At 46.9% G+C, this 20,211-nt stretch overlaps 4 protein-coding genes across 8 annotated transcripts in view; 2 read left to right on the forward strand and 2 right to left on the reverse strand.

Annotated features, from left to right (window-relative positions):
- rnf4 (ring finger protein 4) overlaps positions 1 to 2,245 on the reverse strand; it is a 4,864-nt gene extending 2,619 nt beyond the window's left edge. Inside the window, exons 1-5 of one of the 2 annotated variants that reach the window (XM_034543683.1) lie at positions 2,029 to 2,245; positions 881 to 911; positions 451 to 646; positions 247 to 323; positions 35 to 47 (exon numbers count right to left, since the gene is read on the reverse strand). In XM_034543683.1, coding sequence (XP_034399574.1) covers positions 35 to 47; positions 247 to 323; positions 451 to 646; positions 881 to 892 — 298 coding nt within the window. In that variant the 5' untranslated portion in view covers positions 893 to 911; positions 2,029 to 2,245. The other variant, XM_034543682.1, reaches the window with a different exon arrangement.
- A 1,990-nt stretch (positions 2,246 to 4,235) lies between these two features.
- selenot2 (selenoprotein T, 2) lies at positions 4,236 to 7,786 on the reverse strand. 2 transcript variants are annotated; one of them, XM_034543684.1, is made up of 6 exons: positions 7,535 to 7,785; positions 6,848 to 6,958; positions 5,846 to 5,972; positions 5,683 to 5,770; positions 5,032 to 5,163; positions 4,236 to 4,573 (listed from the first exon to the last, which is right to left on the reverse strand). In XM_034543684.1, the coding sequence occupies exons 1-5, from the start codon at positions 7,738 to 7,740 to the stop codon at positions 5,042 to 5,044; spliced, it is 654 nt and encodes a 217-aa protein (XP_034399575.1). In that variant the 5' UTR covers positions 7,741 to 7,785; the 3' UTR covers positions 4,236 to 4,573; positions 5,032 to 5,041. The 2 variants fall into 2 exon arrangements, with proteins under 2 accessions (XP_034399575.1, XP_034399576.1); XM_034543685.1 differs by lacking the exons at positions 4,236 to 4,573; positions 5,032 to 5,163 and adding an exon at positions 5,181 to 5,471 and having other exon boundaries at positions 7,535 to 7,786.
- A 394-nt stretch (positions 7,787 to 8,180) lies between these two features.
- Positions 8,181 to 14,610, forward strand: LOC117737605 (cytochrome c oxidase assembly protein COX18, mitochondrial). 3 transcript variants are annotated; one of them, XM_034543670.1, is made up of 8 exons: positions 8,181 to 8,340; positions 8,762 to 9,319; positions 9,942 to 10,042; positions 11,442 to 11,596; positions 12,236 to 12,351; positions 12,454 to 12,561; positions 14,146 to 14,328; positions 14,366 to 14,610. In XM_034543670.1, exons 2-7 carry the CDS (start codon positions 8,780 to 8,782, stop codon positions 14,305 to 14,307), a joined length of 1,182 nt encoding a protein of 393 aa, XP_034399561.1. In that variant the 5' UTR covers positions 8,181 to 8,340; positions 8,762 to 8,779; the 3' UTR covers positions 14,308 to 14,328; positions 14,366 to 14,610. The 3 variants fall into 3 exon arrangements, with proteins under 3 accessions (XP_034399561.1, XP_034399560.1, XP_034399559.1); XM_034543669.1 differs by having other exon boundaries at positions 8,697 to 9,319; positions 14,146 to 14,610; XM_034543668.1 differs by having other exon boundaries at positions 14,146 to 14,610.
- Positions 14,611 to 18,188: 3,578 nt separating this feature from the next.
- LOC117737618 (leucine-rich repeat extensin-like protein 3) lies at positions 18,189 to 18,782 on the forward strand (the record flags this gene model as incomplete). The annotated part of the gene is made up of 1 exon (XM_034543688.1): positions 18,189 to 18,782. A coding segment is annotated over one exon (594 nt), but the record flags the coding sequence as incomplete, so codon positions are not given.
- Between the last annotated feature and the right edge of the window lie 1,429 nt (positions 18,783 to 20,211).

A 20,211-nucleotide genomic window follows, 5' to 3' on the forward strand; every position in this document is an offset into this window, starting at 1 on the left:
AACTCAACATGTCAACTGAAAAAAGGGTTTTTACCTTCGTCCACCAGCTGGATCAGCAGAAGAAACAACAGAGGAAGAAACGTTAGGTTCTGTCTGTTTTCTCTTCAACAACAAAACTCTCAGAAACGTGTTTGTTCTTAAGTTTGTTATTAACCAGCAAGATTTAAATGATTAAAGAAAGAAAAAAGGTAGAGATGACGGGGCGGGGCTAAAGACTGGCGGGGGCATAGAACGGTGCGTCGTTACCAGAACAGAGTCGTTGTTCGTCAGATCGACCACAGCTTCTGATCCCTCACAGGTCAGATCCACCACCTCCTCTACACCTGAACACAGATCCGCTATTGATTATTGATCAGATGACATGGTTTAAACATTGACAGAATTCACCCGAATTAAGATCGATTCACTCTGATGCTAATCCATAACAGAGGTGTATTGATTTCTACTGACTATCCTCAGTGTTGTTCATCCCAGCGATGGTCTCTGTGGGGGCGGCAGGATCACCATCAGAAGGCCTGCTAACGTTAGCCGTCCTGATTGCTGCTCTGTTAGCGTTAGCCGGCCTCCTAGCGTTAGCCCCTCTGCTGGTCTTGGTTCTGAGCCTGGAAACCAGAGGACTACCTGTGGTCCTCCTCTTCCTCTGAGCCTGAACACACACACACACATTACATCACAGCCGTGATAATACTCATCATGATCTCGTCATGAAGACATCTAGGGGGGCTGATCTCAGATCTGATCGTCTTTTAGTGGAAACTTAACTAGTTTTTAACCTTGTTTTATTGGAAATAATCATGCGACTGTTTGAGAAACTGATCTGAGATCGGCCTGGATGTCATTAAACATTAGAAACTCAAAGTGAGTGAAGAAGAAAACTTACAGAGCTGCTCATGTCAGAGATCCTGAAGACGCTGCAGATGAAAGACAGAAGAGCATATTATACTTTTTACTGTCCTTCATTTATCTTTAGACAGCTAAAAGTTACGAAACAGATTAATAGCGAGTGTCATTAATCAATACATTCTGATATTACTATACACAAAGCGTTATTGATCGGGTGGAGGGCTTTACCATCTAGGCCCTTTTCACATCTTGCAAGGCAATGTGTTCTGGCTTTAAATCCAGCGGAATTGATTTCTTCTTCTGCTGCCAATACACAGCCCTAATCTCCACTTCCTATGCCTACCTCCTAACCCTCACCTGTTCACGTCTTCACACAAACAAACAATGTCAAATACACAAAAGCTGTACTGCCAGAAACAATACCAACCTCTCACCAAGACAATCATCTGTGTCCTGGTTCTGACCGCACGAGCCGCTATTGGTCTGGTTCTGATGCATCGGACGAGAGGCACTTTATGATCCACTTTGAACGATATGGAAGTAATAACTGTCAAAGAAAAGAAAATGACAGCGAAAGAAAAGACCTTAAAGTGCCTCTCGCCCCGATACATCTGAACCTGGACCCAGAGCACTGCAACAGGAGCCACGTCAACTGGCCTTCGATAGGCGAACACTAGTCCAGGACCCTGACCTTTGGAGTTCTAACCCTTTGCTATACAAAGAGACTTTGGATGAAGGAGCAGTAGTAAATAGCCATCATGTTGTTGTGGAGATATTCAGATCCTGTCAAACGGTTTGGGGTTCAATAAAGGTTTCCTCCATTTGAAAACCTGACAACCTCTTAATCACGAGACCAATTATGAAAATATATATATATATATATATATATATATACATAGCATATCGCCCTGGTGGAGTTGTCGCTACCACACCTCGCGCACGCGCAATAACACCAGCACGCAAGGTGTTGTGTAAAAAAAACGGTGTTTCCTGCTCTGTGACGTCAACCCTTCATTAAAGTTTGTTTACATACATACTGTGGCTGAACTTCTCCTGTTGTGGTGTTTAGAGTCAGGGGTTAGGGGTTAAATGGGGTCATAGGGTCAACGTGGAGCAGATGTAGACACAGCACCGGTAACAACAGGGCTAACCGCTAGCTAGCTAGCTGCTAGCCGCTCCACTCACCGTCAGTTGTGCTCGCGCTCCTGTTAGCTGGAGTTCAACTGCCGCTTTCACACTTCCGGATGCCAAACTCTACTCTGGCGGGGTGTCGCCGCAGAACAGACGACGTTAACGTTGCTTCTGCTGCTGTTTCAGAGGCTTCTTCTGCTTCTGCTACTTCTGCTTCTTCGCCGCTAACTGAAGCTGGCAATCGGCGTTAAAGGCTCCCTACCGCCCCCTGCTGTTCCACACTGAACCGCACATTCGAGCGGAAGCGTCAACACCGGAAGTGGTATTACAAAGCAAAGAAGCTAAACGCTATTGTTACTCCATTTGTTATTGTTGATATGAATGTAATTTAATGTATGTTTCTTTTTTTTTAGAATGGTGTTACTGGTTCATAAAGTTAGTGAAGATACTTGTTTGTCTGTGGAGGACTTTCAATAGAAAAAGAAACTTAAAACTCAGTGACACCACAGAACAGGATTCTACTGGCTGAGAAGTGAAGAATCACGCTTAGTTTGGTGAGATAGTTGGCGAGAAACGGCTGTATGCCCTGGTGTATATTTGGATAGCTTTTCTCCCATTAACCTAGACCAATTGTCCTCAACGGTTTCTACTTCTAAACCGTCTACCTGTCTCTTAGACCCCATCCCAACGAGGCTGCTTAAAGACGTGTTGCCTTTAATTGGCACCTCTCTGCTGGATATTGTTAATGTGTCTTTGCTAACAGGCCATGTACCACATTCCTTCAAAGTAGCTGTAATTAAACCTCTCCTGAAGAAGCCCACTCTTAATCCAGAGGTGTTGGCTAACTACAGACCGATCTCTAACCTTCCCTTCCTCTCTAAGATCCTTGAGAAAGTAGTCGCAAATCAGTTGTGCGACTTCCTACATCAGAATAGTTTATTTGAGGAGTTTCAGTGTTATGCAGATGAAACTCAATTATACCCAACATGGATGACCTGCAACTTCCTGATGTTAAACTCAGACAAATCTGAAGTTATTTTACTGGCCCTGAACACCTCAGAGATTATCTGGTGATGTGGTTTCTGTAGATGGCATTGCCCTGGCATCCAACACCACTGTAAAGAATCTCTAGTTATCTTTGACCGAGACTTGTCCTTTAACTCCCACGTTAAGCAAATCTCAAGGATTGCATTTTTTCATCTACGTAACATTTCAAAAATCAGGCACATCTTGTCTCAAAAAGAAGCAGAAAAGCTGGTTCACGCGTTTGTTACTTCCAGACTAGATTACTGCAACTCCTTATTATCAGGCTGCCCTAATAAGTCTCTTAAGTCCCTCCAGTTGATCCAGAATGCTGCAGCTCGTGTACTCACACAGACACAGTCACCTCATTCAAGAACAGACTTAAGACTTTCCTCTTTAATAGTGCTTATAGTTAGGGCTGAATCAGGTTTGCCCTGGTCCAGCCCCTTGATATGCTGCTATAGGCTTATAGGCTGCTGGGGGATGTTTTAGGATACACTGAGCACCTATCTCCTCTTCTCTCTCTCCTTATGGATGAATTTACATCTCTCCATTGCACCTTATTAACTCTGCTTCCTCCCCGGAGTCGTTGTGACTTCACGTCTCATAGGGTCCATTGGACCTGGAGGTGTCTGATGCCTGGTGAGCCGGCCTCCCGCGTTGGCCCTGCTGATGCGCCCCGCCCCCCCTCCTCTCTACCTCCTTCTGTTTCATGGATTGGAGTTCCATTCATACATTGTCATATTCATGTAATGTGTTTATGTAACTCTGTTCATCTGTCCATCCGGGGAGAGGGATCCTCCGCTGTTGTTTTCCTGAAGGTTTCTTAATTTCTTCCCCCCGTAAATGGGTTTTTCTGTTTTTTCCTGATTTGATGTGAGGTCAAAGGTCAGGGATGTCGTATGTGTACAGATTGTACACATACAGTGAAACACAGTAAAGTCATGTGACTGGTTCTACTGGCTGAGTGTTCAAGGGTTCCTAAAGTTCTTTGGTTAAAATAAAATTAGTTTTATTTTCTGAACAGTTAACCAGGAATCCCAAATCGTCTTACTAGTCCGGGATTCAGTAGAAAGAAACCAAGAGCTCAATTTATACCCAAAACATATTATTTATGATGATATATTATAGTTTCATGTTGTGAATTTAAAGTCAGAAACTAAAATGTGTGATTAGTTTTATTTTTGTTTCAGACATTTTACAGATTCAATGTTGAGATAAAAATAACTGACTGAAGATGATTGTTACATAAACCAGATTTTAATGATTCATTACATTTATATCCGTTTCCTGTCCGGTACTGCCGGTCCAGACGGAGGCTAATTAGCATTAGCACCCTCAAACTAAATAAATAAAATCAAACTGTACTAACAGAAACCAGTCGAGCCATCAATCTTTGAGTACAGGTGCATTATGGGTACTGTAGTGCTGAGTTGTGACCCGGCGCAGAAGGGAACGCTCGTTTTGAGGCGGGGGACATCCGGCCGGGCCCCGCAGAGTCTGCTTTAAGGCCGAACCTTCATGAACGCCAGCGGCTGAACGTACCACTGAGCCGGGACACCTGAACGCAGCACAGCTGAGAAGAGACAGTTGGGAGGGGTTAATGTGAAGTCCTCAAACCACAGGATTTTATCATACCACAGAAGTTTATTATATTAAATTAATATATTTATTAAATCACTGCGTCTTTACGAGAGACCCGACTATAAACACAGAAGTTTATTATATTAAATTAATATATTTATTAAATCACTGCGTCTTTACGAGAGACCCGACTATAAACACAGAAGTTTATTATATTAAATTAATATATTTATCAAATCACTGCGTCTTTATGAGAGACCCGACTATAAACACAGAAGTTTATTATATTAAATTAATATATTTATCAAATCACTGCGTCTTTACGAGAGACCCGACTATAAACACATACATAAAAACCTGCCATGAGTTTTGGAAACGGTTCCATCTCGTTTGTGACATTGAAAAATGACTTTAGCTCCACATAGCTCGCTAACCCCTGTGTGTGTTTACCTGTGCAGCTCTAAGGGGAGGAGAAGCTCATGGGATCCACCTGGTTAATCTTCAGATGGTTGTCGAGTATCTGGAAGATCTCCTGGATGTTCGGGACGTAACCCGACTGAAGTTTAGACCACACAGGGAGGTCTGAGAGAGGGGACAGGAAGCAGTATTATACCAGGAAGTAACAGCCTGAGTTAGACAGGAAGCAGCATTGTAACAGGAAGTAACAGCCTGAGAGAGGGGACAGGAAGCAGCGTTACACCAGGAAGTAACAGCCTGAGAGAGGGGATATGAAGCAGCGTTACACCAGGAAGTAACAGCCTGAGAGGGGACAGGAAACAGCGTTACACCAGGAAGTAACAGCCTGAGGGAGGGGACAGGAAGCAGCGTTACACCAGAAAGTAACAGCCTGAGAGGGGACAGGAAACAGCGTTACACCAGGAAGTAACAGCCTGAGAGAGGGAACAGGAAACACCATTACACCGGTTAATACCAGTCGACGGTGCGTTCCAAAACCCTTCCTGACTATTCGGTCTGCTAGAATAAGGTTTAGTATGTAATGCAGAAATACCCGGATGGCCCACTGCAACCAGAGTGATGCCATGAACCAATCAGAACTACCCTTTCACAGTGATGTCATGTGTTGGACCAATCAGAACTCACCGTTCAGAGTGACCTCAAAGGCCCCTGTGGACAGGAAGTGGGTCTCCATCATGTTACAGAGGAAGAAGGACATCAGACAAGAGAAAATCTGAAAAACAGTGACAGGGTTAAATCGGTTGCCATGGTGAGGCGTGTAATCACATGTTGCCATGTTAACACGTACCTTGTTGTCCTGACTCCAGGTCCAGGCTCTGGGAGTGTCGAGGCCGAGAAATGCGAAGGGGTTCTGACCGCTGACGATCAGCAGGATGGAGAGGAGCTTCAGGTAAGAGATCAGGTTACCAGCACACCTGAGGAGAGACAAGAGGTGAGCAACACACCTGAGGAGAGACAAGAGGTGAGCAACACACCTGAGGAGAGACAAGAGGTGAGCAACACACACCTGAGGAGAGACAAGAGGTGAGCAACACACACCTGAGGAGAGACAAGAGCTGAGCAACACACACCTGAGGAGAGACAAGAGATAAGCAACACACACCTGAGGAGAGACAAGAGGTGAGCAACACACACCTGAGGAGAGACAAGAGGTGAGCAACACACACCTGAGGAGAGACAAGAGGTGAGCAACACACACCTGAGGAGAGACAAGAGGTGAGCAACACACACCTGAGGAGAGACAAGAGGTGAGCAACACACACCTGAGGAAAGACAAGAGGTGAGCAACACACACCTGAGAGACAAGAGGTGAGCAACACACACCTGAGGAGATACAAGAGGTGAGCAACACACCAGGGGAGAGACAAGTGTTGAGCAACACACACCTGAGAGACAAGAGGTGAGCAACACACACCTGAGGAGATACAAGTGTTGAGCAACACACACCTGAGGAGAGACAAGAGGTGAGCAACACACCAGGGGAGAGACAAGTGTTGAGCAACACACACCTGAGAGACAAGAGGTGAGCAACACACACCTGAGGAGAGACAAGTGTTGAGCAACACACACCTGAGAGACAAGAGGTGAGCAACACACCAGGGGAGAGACAAGAGGTGAGCAACACACCAGGGGAGAGACAAGAGGTGAGCAACACACACCTGAGAGACAAGAGGTGAGCAACACACCAGGGGAGAGACAAGAGGTGAGCAACACACCAGGGGAGAGACAAGAGGTGAGCAACACACCTGAGGAGAGACAAGATGGGGAATGAAGATATGTCAGAGCTCACCGGTTGAAGGGGGTGGGGGGATAGTTTTCACCCTCGATGCGGATGTCCGGGTACAGCTGGCTGATGGCTCGAGAGTACTCCTGGAACACTTTGTTGTAACCTCAGGAGATACTGAAAACATACAGAAAAGACACACCTGTCAGGTATGTGATCCAAACGTGGGAAGTATAATGGAGTGTCCACATCCACCCATGTCACGTCCAAAATCCGCTCTGATCGTGGTGGGTGTCAACTTTTTACATTTGTAGCTTCTTAGTGGTAGAATATACTTTTATTAAAAAGGCAGTTACTGATTTAATAACGTTTCACCGATAACCCAACACTAACCCAACACTAACACTAACCCAACACTAACCCAATACTAACCTAACATTAACCCAACACTAACATTACCACTATCCCAACATTACCACTATCCCAACATTAACACTATCCCAACATTAACACTATCCCAACATTAACACTATCCCAACATTAACATTAACCCAACACTAACATTAACCCAACATTAACACTATCCCAACATTAACACTATCCCAACATTAACATTAACCCAACACTAACATTAACCCTTAATTAGAAACATGTTCAAACCCTTTCTCTGATTCAAATGTGAAAGAGATTATCTTCCGATGCTAAATGTTAGCTTGTTAGCAGCTAATCTCGGAGCTAACTAAGCTAGCTCACCAGTACTGGAACCGGAGCACCGGCCCGGTGTACAGGGAGGGCTTGGCGGGTTTACCGGGCCCCGTGTCCGGTAAGGGGTCCGGGGAGATGCCGGCGGGGCTTCCGGCCGGCTGCAGGCTCGATCGGCCGAGATAAACGTCCCGGACCGTGAGCGCCGTGAAGAGCAGCAGAGCCGCCAGGAGGCCCACCTGGCTGTACTCCGCCATGTCTGCTGCTGTCTGACGGAGAGGAGCACCGATCTGTCCGGAAACACGATCACCCACACCCCACTTCCGGTTAGACCCTTCACAATAAAAGAGAAGATGAACCAAACGGGTTCTTTTACACATTAAACACGAGTTATGATGCGTCTCAATGTATTAAACTTCCCTCTAAGATATAATGATATATCATTATATACAATGATATATTAATATATATTGATATATAATGGTATACAATGATATATATTGATATTTTAATGGTATACAATGATATACAGTATATTGATATTTTAATGATGTATCTCATTATTTATATACATAACATACTAAACTTCACGAAGTCCACGTGCTGTCTCTAAGCATTGATATAAGCATATAGTTCTATTTTTATAATAAAATTTTAAAAAGCTCGTCTCCTCTGTGACGTCACCTTTAACCGACAGACGGTGGTAAACGTGTGACGTCATATCTAAGCGACGCTCCGCCGCCGACGTCTGAAGGAGAAAGAATAAAGAATAAAGATGTTTTAATGGTCGTTTCTGCTCCGCTCTGAAACGCAGCAGGAACCCGGAAACAGGCCACCCGACGTCTGACGTCACCCAGGTACGTTTCATTATTAAGCTTTATTTACCTGTGTGTCACTGACAGATCAAATATTAAAGTGTTATGTTCCCATAATTATTAATAAGACAGGTGGGACTGATTTCCTCTTTTTGAAAAAAATGTTTTTATTAATTCACAAGTTTGTTATTTGTTTCATATTATTATATTATTATTATTATTATTATTATTACAAGTACATTACATTACAGTATGTTACATTTTTGGAGAGATAACTTTAGTCAGTAGAAATAAACCGATATACCGATAATATTGGTCACACCGATTTAATCGGTGTACCTTTCAGATGATGATGTTGCACTTCTTCTTCACTTATTGTTTATTTTCTTCTGATTCAGGGCAGCAGAAAGTTTCGGGGTCAGAAACTCTCTTTAATTCGAGGTCCTGTCTTGTCATATTTCAGGAGGAGGGGGGGGTCACCATGCTGAGCGTGGGGGGGGCGGTGAGGTCAGGCGGCATGCAGCTCCCTGTACGAGGAGTCTGTTCTGCTGCATTCAACAGGAAGTCACCTCCACCCGGCCACAGCATCACAATACCTGCAGTCAAATTATCCTTAAGGACGCTGTCGGGAGCCAGGAGGCTTTCAGGGGTCGAGTCGCTGTCGGGGGTCAGGAGGCTTTCAGGGGTCGAGTCGCTCTTGGGAGCCAGGAGGCTTTCAGGGGTCGAGTCGCTCTTGGGAGCCAGGAGGCTTTCAGGGGTCGAGTCGCTCTTGGGAGCCAGGAGGCTTTCAGGGGTCGAGTCGCTGTCGGGGGTCAGGAGGCTTTCGGGCGGCGCAGGTGCAGCCGGCTGGTACAGCAGCCTCTCTGACTCGGCTCCGGTTCACCTGTGCGAACACTTCCTGGTGAGCGTGCAGCAGGTGAGCGGGCTGCCTTGGTGGCTGAGCATCGTCGTTGCTACGCTGTCGGTCCGGACGCTCGTCACTCTGCCGCTCGCCACCTACCAGATGGTCATCATTGCCAGGGTGAGTGAGGGAGGACGCGAGGCGAGGAAGGGGTTAAGCGGTCACAACGTTGCTATTATTATGACGATTGCTTTTCAATTAACGTACTGGTTCTTCAGAAAACAGTGGAAAATGGAACCAAAAAGGGCTGATTGTGCTCTACATTTCAATTATCTTCACTATTGATCAATCTGCAGATTATTTCCATGATTAATTGATAAACAATGTTGTTTATAAAGCATCAAAGAGTATTCATTTATGATCCTTTTCAGTCTTCAATCATCTTCTATCAGTTTTAATTTGATAGAAAAACTAAATCTGAGACACGAAGTAGCCGGAACCAACAGATATTTGAAAGTGAAACTTAACTTCTGTCAATCGGCTAATCAAATATTGTTTTCAGCCTTGAAAGAGATATTCTGTAAACAGTGTTGACAGAAACTGAATACAAGACAGCTGCATTTGTTTTGGTGTAACTTTAAATTGAGTAAAAGTCTCACGTGGTTCAGTTCCGGTGTACAAAATCGTGAAGTTTGCATTGTATAGTTTATACACAATATATTAAAAATAGCACACGTGGTGTACATGGAGAGGAGCCTCTGTTCCACCACGGCCTCCGCAGTAACCTCCAGGTGATGTACAGGTGGAGGTGCTGCAGGCGGAGATCTCGGAGCTGGCGAAGAGGCTTCGATACGAAGTCTCGTTCCGAGCGAAAGAGATCGGCTGGACGGAGAAACGAAGCCGGTGAGAAACGCAAACGAATAACACAACAAATAACATAATTATCTGAAACGTCTTGTTGTTAACTTGAGTCAAACGAACACCAAGAGGGTTAGAGTTAACCGGGTTAAAGACCTAGGCCAGAGTTAACCGGGTTAAAGACCTAGGCCAGAGCTAACCCAGGGCTAACAAGGTTAAAGACCTAAGCCAGAGTTAACCGGGTTAAAGACCTAGCCCAGAGTTAACCGGGTTAAATACCTAGCCCAGAGCTAACAGGGTTAAAGACCTAACCAGAGCTAACTGGGTTAAAAACCTAGCCAGAGCTAACAGGGTTAAAAACCTAGCCCAGAGCTAACAGGGTTAAAGACCTAGCCCAGAGCTAACCGGGTTAAAGACCTAACCAGAGCTAACAGGGTTAAAGACCTAACCAGAACTAACAGGGTTAAAGACCTAACCAGAGCTAACAGGGTTAAAGACCTAGCCCAGAGCTAACAGGGTTAAAGACCTAACCAGAGCTAACATGGTTAAAAACCTAGCCCAGAGCTAACAGGGTTAAAGACCTAACCAGAGCTAACATGGTTAAAAACCTAGCCCAGAGCTAACTGGGTTAAAAACCTAGCCCAGAGCTAACTGGGTTAAAAACCTAGCCCAGAGCTAACAGGGTTAAAAACCTAGCCCAAAGCTAACAGTGTTAAAGACCTAGCCCAGAGCTAACAGGGTTAAAGACCTAGCCCAGAGCTAACTGGGTTAAAGACCTAGCCCAGAGCTAACAGGGTTAAAGACCTAGCCCAGAGCTAACAGGGTTAAAAACCTAGCCCAGAGCTAACAGGGTTAAAGACCTAGCCCAGAGCTAACCGGGTTAAAAACCTAGCCCAGAGCTAACCGGGTTAAAAACCTAGCCCAGAGCTAACCGGGTTAAAAACCTAGCCCAGAGCTAACCGGGATAAAGACCTAAAATAGTTAACTGTCTACTGCCTTCACGTGAGAGGACAAACGCCTTACAGAGTTCTGAAAGGTTAAGTATAATCCATACAGTGAGCATAAAGCTTCTCCATTGGTTAGTATCAGGTGTGCATGATTATACCTCAACTACACAGCATGATATCTGCCTTTCAGTACAAGGAGGCGGACTTCTCTAAGCAATAAACCACGATGCTACTTCCCTTATCTCTTCCCTAAACAGCAAAATGGGCTCCTTCAGAATATTCTTCATAATATCCCTTATTGATTATCATATCTTTCTTATGTAGTAATTTAAAACATGGACTTTCCTATTTACATGTGCAAGTATATATAAAAACCATTACAACTCTACACACAGAGACGCTCTACACATAGTTAGATGGTGTATCCAGAATGGAGGTCCGGTAACGAGCTGTGATCTAATTGGTTCTCAGACTCTCGTTTGCTGGTTTCTTTTCAGGTTCCAATTCAAGAAGAATCTGCGTCGAATAGTTTCTCAGCTCTACATCAGAGACAACTGTCACCCCTTCAAAGCCAGCATTCTGGTCTGGGTTCAGCTGCCCCTCTGGATCAGCCTTTCTCTGGCCCTCCGAAACCTCAGTCTGGATCAGTCAGGTAAACCGAGTACATGTGGACCAGCCTGGTAAACCGAGTACATGTGGACCAGTCTGGTAAACCGAGTACATGTGGACCAGTCTGGTAAACTGGGTACATGTGGACCAGCCTGGTAAACCGAGTACATGTGGACCAGTCTGGTAAACCGAGTACATGTGGACCAGTCTGGTAAACCGAGTACATGTGGACCAGTCTGGTAAACCGGGTACATGTGGGCCAGTCTGGTAAACCGGGTACATGTGGACCAGCCTGGTAAACCGAGTACATGTGGACCAGTCTGGTAAACCGAGTACATGTGGACCAGCCTGGTAAACTGGGTACATGTGGACCAGTCTGGTAAACTGGGTACATGTGGACCAGCCTGGTAAACCGAGTACATGTGGACCAGTCTGGTAAACCGAGTACATGTGGACCAGTCTGGTAAACCGAGTACATGTGGACCAGTCTGGTAAACCGAGTACATGTGGACCAGTCTGGTAAACCGAGTACATGTGGACCAGCCTGGTAAACCGAGTACATGTGGACCAGTCTGGTAAACCGAGTACATGTGGACCAGTCTGGTAAACCGGGTACATGTGGACCAGTCTGGTAAACCGGGTACATGTGGACCAGCCTGGGTCTGAACTGTGTTTCCTGCAGCTCTGCAGTCGGGTCTGGCAGCAGGAGGCACCCTGTGGTTCCCTGACCTCACCTCACCTGACCTCACCTGGATCCTCCCGGTCTGTCTGGGACTCACCAACCTGCTCATCGTAGAGGTCGGTCTGTGTAGCAGGTTTTTTTTTTTTTTAGTCCGTGATCACCTGACCCGATGATGTCATCTGACCCCTCCCCCCCCCCCCCCTCTCCATCTTCTTCAGGTGTTTGCTCTTCAGAGGGTCAACCCGTCTCGTTTTCAGAGGGTCGTGACGAACTCCATCAGAGCGTTCTCGGTGTTGATGATTCCCATCGCCGCTTCGGTTCCATCGGTGGGTCAAGAGGGCTTTACAATGTTTTACAGTGTAGTCGGTCACTTCATTGTCTCCCGGATACATTATAAAACATTATAAAACCTTTTCTTTACTGTCTGTTGGAGAGCGGCCACAGAAAGCACCGTTTAGTGTTATCCTAAAAGACCTTTTGTCAACAATAACAAACGTACCGTGACTTCTTCATGTAAGTGTTACATCTTAGGACATTGTGGAATTTGACGTCTCTTGTCAAAGAGTCCAACAGTAATTTAACACGAGACCTTCTCAGACGAGACTCGGGAGCTGTTAAGGAATACAGCGAATAACAATATTAGTTATTAAAATAAGATAATGCACTAACTAACTAATAATAATAATCCATTTAATTTATATAGTGCTTTTCAAGATACTCAAAGACACTTTACATTAATACACCGTAGACACAGCAATGCAGGGTTAAGTGTCTTGCTCAAGGACACATCGACTAGGGCGGGGATTGAACCGCCAACCTCTTGATTGAAAGACGGGCATGTTAATTACTGACCCACAGTCGCCCCACAACTAATACAAAAACATGTGATTGTGTGTTTCTTGGTTAATCACGCCTGAGGGAGGCAGCAGAGGACCATTTATGAATTCATTATTGTCGTGTAAAAAGCAGGAATGAACTGTCTTTACTTTACTGGCTGATGCTCCACATATTCGAACATACAGTTGTATATTAATCCAAAATCATAATACTAAAATCAATAATAAAACAATACCTAAGTGCAATACTTGGAATGTTCTGTAGGCTACCCAAACAACAAAAGGAGATCAGAGCTTTTATTTATCTGCCGACGACTATTTACAATTTGCATACTCATCCTCTCATTCCTGTGTTCAAGAGATTAAACACGTACTGACTCGTTTTACCTGAGATCAGGACCGGCAGCTCCTCTGAAGACACATTTCTGCTGCAATACAGCGTGATGTTCATTTAGTAAATGATGGTCATTTAGAGTCAGACAGACCATAAAGCAGGGGATGCTTTAGGGGCGGGGCTACAAGGTGATTGACAGCTGTCTGGTCTTGAAGTCTGAGGTCTGTTTACGTCTTGTGTGTTTTCCTCAAAGTTAACTAACATTTTGGTCCTAAAAATGTCTCATTCAGCATTTTGTGTTTCAGAAAACAGTTGAAATGTAATGTAATATAACTTAAATAGATTATTGTAGATTTATATAGATTATTGTAGATTTATTTAGATCTTCTTGTGAGTCAGAGAACAACTACAAACGTCCGGTAGGTTCAAAAAATGACTTCTACAATATTATGAGATCCAAAATCTAGAACCTAAGACGATTTAGATATATTGCCCAGCCCTAATATCTCCTATAAAAAGGTGCTCTCAACCAAACAAGTCCTGCAGACTCTGGTCTTTCACTTCTAGACCCTGAAGACCCTGAATCCAGAACACAGCCCTAAATCCACTACGGCTGCATGGTCTCACTCCAAGTTCACATAGCTGAAGTGCTGTTTAGTCACGTGTATGAATATGTTTGGTAACATGTTAATTGTTATAGATTTATAATTTAAATATGATTTGTTTGTCCCCCCCCTCAGTCCATGGCTCTTTACTGGTTTACCTCCAGTCTGGTGGGATTCAGTCACAACCTCATCCTTCGTTCTCCCGCGATCCACAAAATCCTGAACCTCCAAACGGTCCGATCAGAATCTCCATACCGAGACCTTCTGTCTGCCTTCATCAGCAAATACTATAAATAAACTACTGAGAGTACACGTCGGGTACTTCATGGACCAGAGACCTGCGAGTACACGTCGGGTACTTCATGGACCAGAGACCTGCGAGTACACGTCGGGTACTTCATGGACCAGAGACCTGCGAGTACACGTCGGGTACTTCATGGACCAGAGACCTGCGAGTACACGTCGGGTACTTCATGGACCAGAGACCTGCGAGTACACGTCGGGTACTTCACGGACCAGAGACCTGCTTCATGTCTTCCTCTCTTATATTTTGATGTTCTGACTGTTCAAAGAAGATCTGATAAACGTTGATTAAGTCCTGTTTGTGTCCTTCGGTTATTAACGTCACAGTAACGTGTGTGTGTGTAATCATTGCATATGTCTGTGTACGGCTTGTGTTATGGTTATTTTGTCATCATGTATAAGGTGACCTGAAGAGAGAAACAAGGGAAGGAGAGAGAGAACGAAGGGAGGGAGGGAGGAGAAAACACATACACAGACGCCTTGCTTGTCACAGCTGGAAATAGAGAAAGATGAAAGCTTTTGGAAGTGCCTGGTCAAGGGTCTAATTTCATGCATATCATCCAGAGAGTCCGGGCGCCCTGGAGAGGTGTCAGTCCAACAAGGACTGGGATGAGGGCTCGCCACTGCTACTGAAACTACTCAGGCATCTCTTGGGTTTAGTCCGGCCGGGTTGGTTTTCGGACACACTGCGCGGCTCGCTAGAGAGGTGTCTTGCAGACCGGCCGGAGCCCACGCACGGCATGTTGGACTATGTGAGTTCACTTTGCTTGGAACGTGCAGTTAACTGCCCTCTCTTGAAAATCCAGCGAAACTGACAAACTATCAACCCTCTGTCCCCCTCTTCTTGCTTGCAGACGCTTAATCTCTATAATCGTTCCCCCTTTTATACTTGATCTCAACTCCTCCACCTTTTCTTCCACTGGGATCCCATAATATCTGACGCCTCTCACAAAGGGCCCATCATTTGTCTTCTTAGCGTTCTCAACCACCATGTTGCACACTGGTTTCAGCTTCATTGCTTTCTCTCTCTGCCCCTCGTCCTGACTCTTGATCAACAAGCCACCTTCTCCAGCACCTTCTCCATCACCCAGCACCTTCTCCAGCACCTTCTCCATCACCCAGCACCTTCTCCAGCACCTTCTCCAGTACCTTCTCCATCACCCAGCACCTTCTCCAGCACCTTCTCCCAAAGATGCCGAGAGTCTTCTTCTTTAATCTGAGACAGATGTCCTCCAGGATCCTGCTTTCATCTTTGACCTGTTGGACTTCTGCCTCCTGGCTCTGTTGTGACTGAGCCAGGACCTGGTTCTCCAGGACCTGGTTCTCCAGCTCCAACTGCTCTGTCTTGGTGAGCTGCTCCTTCAACCTTTCCTCCACAGCCTTTATGCTGGACTCCCAGCTCTTTTCTATCTGGACGCTCTTCTGGTCAAGAGCCTCATATTTGTCCTGCCAGTCCTTGTTGCTCTGGCTGTGCAGCTGGCTTTCGGAGTCCAGTTCCACAATGAGACAGTAGACATCTTCTTTCAGCTCTATGCGTTCTAAGAGCAAAGTATTTGTATTGTCTTCAAGAGCCTCATATTTGTCCTGCCAGTCCTAGTTTGTGGAATAATCCACCATGTCCACATCCTCACGTCCACATCCTCCTCCATCATGTCCACATCCTCACGTCCACATCCTCCTCCACCATGTCCACATCCATCACGTCCACATCCTCCTCCACCATGTCCACATCCTCACGTCCACATCCTCCTCCACCATGTCCACATCCATCACGTCCACATCCTCCTCCACCATGTCCACATCCTCACGTCCACATCCTCCTCCACCATGTCCACATCCTCACGTCCACATCCTCACGTCCACATCCTCACGTCCACATCCTCCTCCATCATGTCCACATCCTCCTCCATCACGTCCACATCCTCCTCCATCACGTCCACATCCTCCTCCATCACGTCCACATCCTCTCCACCATGTCCACATCCTCCTCCATCACGTCCACATCCTCCTCCATCATGTCCACATCCTCCTCCATCATATCCACATCCTCCTCCATCATATCCACATCCTCCTCCATCACGTCCACATCCTCCTCCATCATGTCCACATCCTCCTCCATCATATCCACATCCTCCTCCATCATGTCCACATCCTCCTCCATCACGTCCACATCCTCCTCCATCATGTCCACATCCTCCTCCATCATATCCACATCCTCCTCCATCACGTCCACATCCTCCTCCATCATATCCACATCCTCCTCCATCACGTCCACATCCTCCTCCATCATGTCCACATCCTCCTCCATCATATCCACATCCTCCTCCATCATATCCACATCCTCCTCCATCACGTCCACATCCTCCTCCATCATGTCCACATCCTCCTCCATCATGTCCATATCCTCCTCCACCATGTCCACATCCTCCTCCATCATATCCACATCCTCCTCCATCACGTCCACATCCTCCTCCATCATATCCACATCCTCCTCCATCACGTCCACATCCTCCTCCATCATGTCCACATCCTCCTCCATCACGTCCACATCCTCCTCCATCACGTCCACATCCTCCTCCATCATGTCCACATCCTCCTCCATCACGTCCACATCCTCCTCCATCACGTCCACATCCTCCTCCATCATATCCACATCCTCCTCCATCACGTCCACATCCTCCTCCACCATGTCCACATCCTCCTCCATCACGTCCACATCCTCCTCCACCATGTCCACATCCTCCTCCATCATGTCCACATCCTCCTCCACCATCTCCACATCCTCCTCCATCATCTCCACATCCTCCTCCATCATGTCCACATCCTCCACCACCATGTCCACATCCTCCACCATATCCACATCCTCCTCCATCATCTCCACATCCTCCTCCACCATGTCCACATCCTCCTCCACCATGTCCACATCCTCCTCCATCATGTCCACATCCTCCTCCACCATGTCCATATCCTCCTCCACCATGTCCACATCCTCCTCCATCATGTCCACATCCTCCACCACCATGTCCACATCCTCCTCCACCATGTCCACATCCTCCTCCATCATGTCCATATCCTCCTCCACCATGTCCACATCCTCCTCCATCATGTCCACATCCTCCTCCATCATGTCCACATCCTCCACCACCATGTCCACATCCTCCTCCATCACGTCCACATCCTCCTCCACCATGTCCACATCCTCCTCCATCATGTCCACATCCTCCTCCATCATGTCCACATCCTCCTCCACCATGTCCACATCCTCCACCACCATGTCCACATCCTCCTCCACCATGTCCACATCCTCCTCCATCATGTCCACATCCTCCTCCACCATGTCCACATCCTCCTCCACCATGTCCACATCCTCCACCACCATGTCCACATCCTCCTCCACCATGTCCACATCCTCCTCCATCATGTCCACATCCTCCTCCACCATGTCCACATCCTCCACCACCATGTCCACATCCTCCTCCACCATGTCCACATCCTCCTCCATCATGTCCACATCCTCCACCACCATGTCCACATCCTCCTCCACCATGTCCACATCCTCCACCATCATGTCCACATCCTCCTCCATCATGTCCACATCCTCCACCACCATGTCCACATCCTCCTCCACCATGTCCACATCCTCCTCCACCATGTCCACATCCTCTCCGCCATATCCACATCCTCCTCCACCATGTCCACATCCTCCTCCATCATGTCCACATCCTCCTCCATCATGTCCACATCCTCCTCCATCATGTCCACATCCTCCTCCATCATGTCCACATCCTCCACCACCATGTCCACATCCTCCTCCACCATGTCCACATCCTCCTCCATCATGTCCACATCCTCCTCCATCATGTCCACATCCTCCTCCACCATATCCACATCCTCCTCCATCATCTCCACATCCTCCTCCACCATATCCACATCCTCCTCCATCATCTCCACATCCTCCTCCACCATGTCCACATCCTCCACCACCATGTCCACATCCTCCTCCATCACGTCCACATCCTCCTCCACCATGTCCACATCCTCCTCCATCATGTCCACATCCTCCTCCATCATGTCCACATCCTCCTCCACCATGTCCACATCCTCCACCACCATGTCCACATCCTCCTCCATCATGTCCATATCCTCCTCCACCATGTCCACATCCTCCTCCACCATGTCCACATCCTCCACCACCATGTCCACATCCTCCTCCACCATGTCCACATCCTCCTCCATCATGTCCACATCCTCCTCCACCATGTCCACATCCTCCACCACCATGTCCACATCCTCCTCCACCATGTCCACATCCTCCTCCATCATGTCCACATCCTCCACCACCATGTCCACATCCTCCTCCACCATGTCCACATCCTCCACCATCATGTCCACATCCTCCTCCATCATGTCCACATCCTCCACCACCATGTCCACATCCTCCTCCACCATGTCCACATCCTCCTCCACCATGTCCACATCCTCTCCGCCATATCCACATCCTCCTCCACCATGTCCACATCCTCCTCCATCATGTCCACATCCTCCTCCATCATGTCCACATCCTCCTCCATCATGTCCACATCCTCCTCCATCATGTCCACATCCTCCACCACCATGTCCACATCCTCCTCCACCATGTCCACATCCTCCTCCATCATGTCCACATCCTCCTCCATCATGTCCACATCCTCCTCCATCATGTCCACATCCTCCTCCATCATGTCCACATCCTCCTCCACCATGTCCACATCCTCCTCCACCATGTCCACATCCTCCTCCATCATGTCCACATCCTCTCCACCATATCCACATCCTCCTCCACCATGTCCACATCCTCCTCCATCATGTCCACATCCTCCTCCATCATGTCCACATCCTCTCCACCATATCCACATCCTCCTCCACCATGTCCACATCCTCCTCCATCATGTCCACATCCTCTCCACCATGTCCACATCCTCCTCCACCATGTCCACATCCTCCTCCACCATGTCCACATCCTCCTCCACCATGTCCACATCCTCCACCACCATGTCCACATCCTCCTCCACCATGTCCACATCCTCCTCCACCATGTCCACATCCTCCTCCATCATGTCCACATCCTCCTCCATCATGTCCACATCCTCCTCCACCATGTCCACATCCTCCACCACCATGTCCACATCCTCCTCCACCATGTCCACATCTTCTCCCAGAACTCTCAGCGGTTGTGGAGCCGTCGTCTTCCTCCTGAAGTCCACCACCATCTCTCTGGTCTTGGCCACGTTCGTTTTTCCAGAGTTGAATTTGCTTTAATAATAATGTTTGGTTTATGAATGTCTCCAACTTGGAGGTTTCAAGTGTGTGTGTGTGTGTGTGTGTGTGTGTGTGTGTGTGTGTGTGTGTGTGTGTGTGTGTGTGTGTGTGTGTGTGTGTGTGTGTGTGTGTGTGTGTGTGTGTGTGTGTGTGTGTGTGTGTGTGTGTGTGTGTGTTACTGACGTCACTGGAACATTTCCTGTTTATTTTCCAGCTGACTTTAAGATGCATTTCAGAGAAGAGGTTTTAAAGCAACAGTCTGAAACTAAATGTGAGCTGCTGATCAGTTATTGATGTTTAGGACCCGATTGAGTTTGTTAGGGTTCTTATTATTCCGCCTTTTATTTGTATACATTGGGAGCATTTTTGGGGTACGTAACCAATTGGAAAACCAGCTAAATGTGGCACGCTTGTCAGGCTTGGTGAAAATAGCCATCTGATCAAGGAGTCACATTTTTGCAATTCATACTAAAATGTCGACCGGCGACGCCCCTCACCCAGAAATTGTTCACACGTGTCCACCTGCTCTACAAAAAAGCCTCTCAGACCCCTAAGCTCCGCCTACTTAGATTTTCCGCCATTTTGAATTTGGTGAAAAAC

The sequence above is a fragment of the Cyclopterus lumpus genome, chromosome 10 (assembly GCF_009769545.1).
Source record: "Cyclopterus lumpus isolate fCycLum1 chromosome 10, fCycLum1.pri, whole genome shotgun sequence".
In the NCBI taxonomy this organism is placed as follows: domain Eukaryota; kingdom Metazoa; phylum Chordata; class Actinopteri; order Perciformes; family Cyclopteridae; genus Cyclopterus; species Cyclopterus lumpus.

Coding starts and splice junctions, on each gene's coding strand:
- LOC117737605 (XM_034543669.1), top strand. CDS start 8,780: ATGCTGAGCGTGGGGGGGGCGGTGAGGTCAGGCGGCATGCAGCTCCCT. Junction 12,352..12,453: donor CCAACCTGCTCATCGTAGAG/GTCGGTCTGTGT, acceptor CATCTTCTTCAG/GTGTTTGCTCTTCAGAGGGT. Junction 12,562..14,145: donor TCGCCGCTTCGGTTCCATCG/GTGGGTCAAGAG, acceptor CCCCCCCCTCAG/TCCATGGCTCTTTACTGGTT.